Consider the following 8,931-nt stretch of genomic DNA (forward strand, 5'->3'; position numbering starts at 1 on the left):
GTTTCATGCAGATATTTTTATGTATAGTTTCACAAAACTGAAGTCAAACCATTCTGTTTTTGCTTCAACTTTAGAAATTATACAATGTAATTTAGATTTAAAAAATCCTCATGTTGCATGTATGCAGCATCTTTGTTTGGATCATGATTATTATTATTATGTTTAATGATTATTAAACAATTATATCATTGTTTGGAAATGATTGCCTCATTTTAAAGGGAAAGAGCACAGACAAAGCCTTATTTTGTTTATATGAAGATATTTATTTTATTTGTGTTATTTATTTGATTTGGGGCTTGTTTTAAAATGTTAATTTAGTTTTGTTATTTACATTTACATTATATTTACATTTTGTCATTTAGCAGACGCTTTTATCCAAAGCGACTTACAAATGAGGACAATAGAAGCAATCAAAACCAACAAAAGAGCAATAATATGCAAGTGCTATATTAGTATATTATTATAGTGTTATATTTCAATTTCACAAAGAAACATACAGCATTTTGTCCAAGCAATAATAAAAGGAAAAGGAAAAAAAATTGTGAATCGAATCGTGAGTTGAGTGAATCGTTACATCCCTAATATGTATACAAAACTGGAAATAAGTATGTATAATATATAACCAAATAAATAAGAAACGTAGAACGTTTATTAGCTAAACGAATGTCAAATAAAATAAATAAATGACACAAAGTTTAAATAAAGTAAAAATCAGCAAACAATGTGGAACCAATTAAATAAGAAACAAATGTTTTTAAAAAACTTCCAAAATCACCTTAGATAAATGGCAAATTCAACAGGTTTTTCAAAATCCAAAATATTGCCAAACAGGCACTTTTGCATCTAGTTTCTAAACTAAATCACCCACGATCATCTTGTCTGTCTCACCTCGCCTCACTCTTCTTGTCAGTCAGCTCGACTCTCTCTCCTCACTGGAGAAATTAAATCTGATCTGTGATACGACTGTCGTTCGGCACCCTGCATTGAGCAGCCGCGTTCAGTTTTTAATTGTAGTGTCTGTTCTTTTACTGAACTAAATAATTTTTATTACTATAAAAAATCAAAACGGGGGTCGGTGATGCGGTGGGCAAATGACGTAACCGGTGTTGTGGCTTAACACCTATATCACCGTCAGCACCGTCTATCGCGGCAAGCATAGTGACTGCGTGATTGAGTTGACCAATAAAATCAACTTGAGAGTGGGGGTTGCGCTTGACTGGTTTAGGAAAAAAAGAAATGCCCCTAGAAATATACAGTGGGTACGGAAAGTATTCAGACCCCCTTACATTTTTCACTCTTTGTTATATTGCAGCCATTTGCTAAAATCATTTAAGTTAATTTTTTTCCTCATTAATGTACACACAGCACCCCATATTGACAGAAAAACACAGAATTGTTGACATTTTTGCAGATTTATTAAAAAAGAAAAACTGAAATATCACTTACTTTAAGAATACTTTCCGTACCCACTGTATATCACATCACTAGTGGTCAGAGGAGACACCTATTAAACTAGGTAGAAACATAAACCCATCTCACTTGACCACTTAAGATCGCATCACCAAGCCAGATGTTAAAAATGGGTGTTAAACATGGGTTCCGAGGAGGAGTAAGTGTTTGATACTGCAAAATTAATGCTACAAATTTTGTAAGATGTTAAAGTATGTGACCGGATGGTATTTTATTAGTTCCAATCACAGACAATTTCACTGAAACTGCTTGACAGATTAATTTAATAGACTTGAACCCTTATGGTGACAGAGAACAAATTCTTGATTTTTTGATGTGCAAATCAGGCCTGTCACAATAATCAATATATCAACTTATCGCGCAATATATGTGCATGACCTCAATAATTTTTGGTGATGCAATATATCACCCATATTTACTTAAAAATTAATGTCACCATGTTTTGTATGTTCCACTTGCGCCTGTGTCTTTTGCAGCTTCTCGTACATAACTTGGTGTAGTCATGAGGTGCTAGTTCCAATTTAAAAAATGCTTCTACAAACAAAGTTTCATCTGCAGATATGGCCTTGTTTAGGGATCTGTGTCTTTGTGCATACGAATATCTGACTGCTAAGTAGTGATTGTGTTTCTCAGCAATAGTGTGCGCCCTTAATTTACAGAGAAAAGAAGGTCAGGGACAAATCTGTAGATGGAAAAATCTCCATACAAGTTCTTTGTGCATTTTTCTTTTTTTCTACTTAAAAAATATGCTAAATACATAAATTATTATTATTATTACTCGTTACTTTGCACTTCTTGTTAGAAAATGTTTATTTACTATTTATTCAAGTTTTTTTAAGGCATCTAATATTTTGATACTTCATTTCCATGATCTAAATATTCTTAAAAATTAAGTTTGTTGTCGTTTGGAAGTGTGAAGGCCTTCTTGCATTATTATACTGTTACATTATGATGATATATTCAGTGGCATAAAATGGTCTTTAAAATGACAATAATATCGCTTATCGCAATTATTTCTGGGGCAATATATCGCACAACAAAAAGTTGTTATTGTGACAGGCCTAGTGCAAATCCTCTTTTCCGTTCTCTTCTCTGAATGTTGCGGATTTGTCTAGTGTCCTCAACTCATCAGTCAGAAAGAAACTTTGGGCTGAATAAGGAACTGTGCTTCCAGGAGATACCAAGGCTGTCAAACTCGGGTCAGAACCTGTTTGAGGGTAATAACTGACCATTTTACTGCCCTTCCTCTAAAAGCTCCTAATTGAACAGTTAATTCTGTGATTTAAATAAAAGCACACAGGCATTTAACAGCCCAATTTGCACCAGAAGTACTTCCTGGTTTCAGGACAGAGTGATGTAGCAAAAGCAGATAAAGAACTAGGCAAGTTAACATAATCAGACGATCATATGCGTCTCATTGATTATAAATGGAAATAACTTTCAGGCAAGCTATTTAGTTAATAACATGAAAACATGCGTCAGATAAATGTAACCTGCTTCAGGATATGTGATATGAGTCTCTCGTGTTCACACATGATAAAACTGCAATCCAATAAATCTGACAGCTGCTGCTGCTTCCACAACTGAACTGACCAGAATAACCAAGCAACAAAAGCACTGACAAACAAACATTTGAGCACCTTAAAATGGTCCCTGCGATACCTTATAATACCACTGATATAAACACACTCATTAGAGGAACAGAAAAGCCTCCTGCATGCTTTGCTCCTTGATCATGCTGAAAGACGGAAGCTAAATGAAGCATTCACACCAGCGGGACACGGCAGCTGCTACTACAGCTAACTTAACCAGAGCTCGGATAACCTTGTCAAACACGTGTCTTTACCTCTCTTTAAGCAATTTATACAGAAGTCCAACACGTTGTATTATTACTTCAAAGTTACATATCAAAGTTCAACATGGAAATATCATATGTAGTCAAATAAGGATGAAAAATACTCACAGCTTGACAACATTCTCCACCACCGCCGCCATCTTGGCTCTACTGTGCGCCCAGCGGGTGTTCTGCGCTTGCGCAAAAGGAAGGACCTCAGAGGAAGGTCGCGGCCCGCGGGTCAGGGGCGTTCAGGAGGCGGGAGCGTGAAGGCCAGGCTTTTCATGGTCAAATATAGATGCAGCACAATGCATTGAACAGAAGAGATTTGTTGTCTTTCTAAAACCGTACGACTTTCTTTTTGTGGAGCACAAAAAGAGAAAGTTGAAATACTGTACTGGTTGCTATTAAAGCCAAAAAGACCAAAAAGTATTAAAAACATTTTTTTTGTTTTTTACAGTGCATGGTTCAAACTGTTTTTATAAGATACATCTTCTGAAGCATTTTTTAAAAATCATTAATCATTGTTCATTCCCCCTTAGGTGGTCCTCACTGCCGCACACAAGATTCAGGGGGCGAGGTTGGATCCAGATCCAACTCCTCCCACCTTACATATACCTAAACCTACCCGTCTCCACCCCCTGATACCTAAACCCACCCATCTCCACCCCTAAACCTACCATCTCCACCCCCTAGATGTGGATCCAACCCGGCCCCCTGGATCTTTGTTCTGCAGTGAGGGGCTACAGTGAGTTAGGCTAAACACAACAGTTCGATTCGTGTTCGAACAAAACAATCATATGGGTTTTGTGAACTAGAACAATTAATTGACAAGATCCAACTCAAAACAATGACTCGTTCACAGCCAAAGGGTGGATATCAGATTTTCAGTAGGCTAAATAACGAATGCAATTTCCGTCTATTTATCACACAAATATGCCTTCAGAAGACTTGTAATATGTGCACGAGTCATATGGACTACTTTTGTTGAAACTATTTTGACATTTTACAGACCAAATTCGAAAAAACAACAGCTTCCAGGATTATTGTTAATATTGTTATTGTTTGAGGTTAACATGTGTATACAAGTACTTAAATATGACACTTGAAGAAGGCCTACTAGCCTGCATACATCGCTACACTGAAACATGATATCCTACTATTAGCCTAATTATCATTTGTTTAGCCTACTTAACTGTATTGCCAAAGATGTTATATTTTTTATATTAAACACTCACTCGTAAACAGGCAAAATTAAGTAAAAAAACAAACAGAGTCAAAACAAAACCCGTTAAATTATGAACTCCTAATGTTGTACTGTTCACGAATGGACACGAGGTGGCGCTAGTGGTTAATCTGACAAAACTAAGAGGTCTCAGCAGCTTTTTTGCTCAATGGTCAGAGTCAAAAAAGGACTGAGTTCAGTTTAAATATCAGGATAAATGAATTAAATTTAAATTTACATTTGTAACGGTGAGTTACAAAACACAAGAAGAGCCAGAAATCACCTATTCTAGGAAATCTCGACCCCTTCTTCCTCATGTAATGGATATTATCTGGTTCTCTGATGCTGGTCTGGGGCCTCAGCAGCTGGCTTCAGTTTTTGTTTAGAGTGCTGAAAAGGTCTGCAGAACATATAGAAAAGGCTATCAAAAATACAATATGATTACGCCTAATTTAATGTCATGTTGTGGAAATTGTTCTCAGCTGAACCCAGACACAAGGTTCAAGCACTGCATTCTTTTTTTTTCTTTCTTTCTTTATTCTTTTTGTAAGGGGAAACCATATTCATGCATGTTTCTCTTGTAGGCCATTTTTATATTGACTTTTCCTAAAACGATATAGGCTATCACAAAACAAACAACGTTTTATTCAGCCTCTCCAAACCTCTTCATCTATTCTTTTTTCTTTTGCTTTCCCTTCTTTCTTTCTCAATTCTATGTCTAACTGACAGGTTGTGAATAGTAGCCACACACAGAGCAGCCTTTGACACGCTCACAAAAGCTGCACTGAAGTAGTAGAGCACATGGTGAATACTTTTCGGTGTCCTCCCTTCCTCAAAGCACTTTCAGCATACTCCATGGAAATGTTTGTATATGTGTGCGTGTTTTCAGATACTGCCTGGGTGGTTATTATCTGTTACATTCTGTTAGTATGGGAGTGAGGACGGAGAAAGGAACACATTAGAGCAAGTCTGTGATATAAGGGCCATATTTCCCTAAAACAGAGAGATCACACACACATGAAGATGTACGTACACACACCTTGTACATTGAAAACTATTCATTTTAAGGTTCAGCCGTGATTAATTTATATTTTTAATGCAAGCTTCAGGAACAGGCTAAGCAAAAGTCAACAGAACAGTTTCTACTGGCACTTGAGTCTAGAAACACTAATTAGGTCTGATCATTTTAGGTCTGATCAAAGGATAGTTAACCTAAAAGTGAACATTCTGTCATCATTTACTCACCATTATCCCAGCTACCAGGGAACGTTCTCAGAACATTCTGGCAAGGTTCTTTAAAAGTTACGAACAAACATTCTTCCAGTAACATTAACAGAATGTTTGTTTAAAGACTTTAATAACATTCTCAAAACGTTAGCACAAAAACATTACATATACATAATTCAGAAAACATTCCCATATCACTTTGCAAGAGAATTATGTTCATTAAACCTTTCAGCTAATTTTTGCATAACCAAGGAAAACGTTTTTAAAACTGAACATTTTGAATGTTTAAAGAACATTCAGAAATAACGTTTCCATAATTTAATTGAAACAACAGAATGTTCTTGGAACATATTTTTTATTAGATGGGATGTCTTCGAAGAACTGTTTTTGTCCATACAATGAAAGTCAATAGGATCCAAAGCCCACACTAAATTTTAGTGTCTGGAAAAGGTAAAGACTGAAATATTTCTCAAACTATCTTCTTCAGAAGAAAGAAAGTCATACTGTTTTTGAGCAAAATGAGGGTGAGTAAATTATGACAGAATTTTCCTTTTTGGGTGAAGTATCTCTTTAAATATGGATTTGCTATAGGGACAGCATGGCTCATGAGACAAAACAGAGGATTGCCCAGAAATTATTACATGAAAACAGGAGCCAGCTAAACCAGTACTAATCACTGTAAAATAAAAAATCCGTACCGGTAAAAAAACTGCAGCTGTGGTTGCCGGAATTTTACCGTAAAAAATACGGTAGCAACGGTTTAAGTTTTACGGTTTTAACTTAAATTTACAGTTAAATACCGTTATTTCATTAACTGATATAATGTTAATATACCAACCTTATTGAAGTACTGAAATCTGTTTTGTACCTTTGTAATACACTGATAACCACCAAACATTCATAACAACATTAGGTGTAACACACAACCCTAATATACAAAACTGATTAGAAAAAAACTAAGAAGAAACAGTTATTTCAACAAAAAAACATCAAATTTGAAATGTAACGCAGGGAATTTTGGGAATGTCAATTTACGGTTATTCACTGTAAATTATACAGTCTTTTTCACTTCCAAAAACGGTATACAATAAATAATTTGCTGATTGTGAACCATGGTCTCCTTTTTGATACCAAATATATCTGCTCTTCTGCAAATCTTCACTCCCTCTTTTCCCTTTATCTTGGCCCTTGTTCACCTTCCCTCAACCCTATTCCTTCCATACTTCTTTCCTCTCTTTCTCTCTGGTGTTCCCATGGTATTGTGATCGTAAGGTCAGGGGCTTGGGCTGCTCTGGGTTAAAGCCAATTGGAAAGATTCCCAGGGCCTGTGCAGAAAATGGAGGAGCTACTGCAAATAAGCAAAGTACACAGACACACTCTCAAACTCTTAATGGGCCTTGAATACGCAAACACACACAACCACAAGCCTGGGGTTCAGCCACAAGGTATAGGTTCAAAATTGCAAATTCAAGACATTACTTGTATTCAAAACAGATAGAAGTACGCTAGAGACATGCATGCTAAGACTTGAAAAAAGTGTCACAGGTAAGAGCAGTAAAACCAGAGTCATTCATGCACTGACCTGCAATTCTGCTCTTTCTTACACCCATAATAATTTCAGTCTTAGCTATAGAGAATTCTTTTGTATTAAAATAGGTCAAGGTAAGTCAGTACAAATCTGTATTGTATCACATAAAATCCACATATAACATGCAATGTTTGACTACCTTCACGTTTACCTATATAAGCAAATAAAAGAGAGTGAGATTTCACAGCCAGACTGTTGGATCAGAAATCAGCATTTATTCACCATTATTTGTTTCTGTCTTTATGTCTTGTCCTGTAAGTCTATTGTAGTGTGTACAGCAGCAGCAGCAAATATCCAGTACAGAAAACCAACACATGGGCAAAAATGTCTCCTTGTGCAGATCTGAACAAGTGCTATAGAGGCACATGACAGGGTTAACGTGTAGTCAAATCCATTAATGATTCACTTTTATTGATAAGGCAGCAATGTTATAATATTCCTCACTGAGATGCAGCTGCTTCCCCTTCAGTCTAAAAACACAATGCATTTTAATGGTAAAAAGTCTTTGTCAGGAATGTAAGGTATTTGTGAAAGATGTCATGTCAATTATATAAGAATATCACATTTTCCATTTAATCCAAAATCCAGTCATAATCCAAGTCTGTATTTTTCAGACTAACTGAAAAAAGCATTAGTATTAAACATCATGAACAATCACAGTATTTTGCTGTGGTGGAGCAGAAACGAATTTTAGAGATGATTAATAAGTTGTGTGGTTTTTAGCGATGCATCTGCCTATTTATACTTATATACACATACCCATCTATATTTCCCCAATTGCTTGTTGTTTGTCTGACCTTTGAAATAGTATTGTACTTTTATTTATTGTTTTTGTTAGTTTTATTGTTGTAATTGTGCTTCAATGATGCAAAATTATAATATCCTCAGTAACCCTGATCACCCTTAATTAAATACAACTGTTTATCTGAGCTATACATGTTATCCTAAGTATAAGAAAATTCTAAATAAACACTAAGAGTTATGATTAGTGATAAAATCTATTTATTCTATGTCTAACATTTAGGTCCTATTCAGTATGATAATATTTAGTGTAATGAAATTAGTCCTTATGCTTACAAAAATAAAACGCAGAAACACTTGCTACTTAGAACAAAGCTTTTGAGAAGAGAAAAATGTGAGAATCTTTCAAATAATTTTTTATGTATACATGTAATGAATAATGTCTCAAATATTTTTTTTTAAATATGAGAACTGATGAGTTTAATTGAATACAGTAGATTTTTTTTTATTGCTGTTACAGAGCAAAGGTAGCATCATATAAAGTTGATTGCAATATGACTATTTCTGTTAATGTTTGCTCTTTTAAGACTTCCTTGTTGACAGTTTGATGTACTTCGGGGGTAAGTTAAAGGGGTCATATGATGCGATTTCAAGTTTTCCTTTCTCTTTGGAGTGTTACAAGCTGATTGTGCATAGATAAGATCCCTGAAGTTGCAAAGACTAAAGTCTCAAAACCAAAGAGATATTCTTTATCAAAGTTAAGACTCTGCCACGCCCCCCTAAAACGGCTCGTTCTAACACGCCCCCACATATCTACCTCACTATGTGGAAATATTAGCATAATGC

The 8,931-nt window shown here is 35.4% G+C and overlaps 1 protein-coding gene across 6 annotated transcripts in view; it reads right to left on the minus strand.

Annotated features, from left to right (window-relative positions):
• Positions 1 to 3,547, minus strand: part of dpf2 (double PHD fingers 2) — a 33,379-nt gene extending 29,832 nt beyond the window's left edge. For 3 of the 6 annotated variants that reach the window (XM_016286758.1, XM_016286756.1, XM_016286759.1), the window contains exon 1: positions 3,434 to 3,547. In XM_016286758.1, coding sequence (XP_016142244.1) covers positions 3,434 to 3,465 — 32 coding nt within the window. In that variant the 5' untranslated portion in view covers positions 3,466 to 3,547. The remainder of the gene's footprint in view (positions 1 to 3,433) is intronic. The other 3 variants (XM_016286757.1, XM_016286755.1, XM_016286760.1) reach the window with 2 other exon arrangements.
• Positions 3,548 to 8,931: the final 5,384 nt, after the last annotated feature.

The sequence above is a fragment of the Sinocyclocheilus grahami genome, unplaced genomic scaffold (genome assembly GCF_001515645.1).
Source record: "Sinocyclocheilus grahami isolate Dianchi unplaced genomic scaffold, SAMN03320097.WGS_v1.1 scaffold215.1, whole genome shotgun sequence".
Lineage (NCBI taxonomy): Eukaryota > Metazoa > Chordata > Actinopteri > Cypriniformes > Cyprinidae > Sinocyclocheilus > Sinocyclocheilus grahami.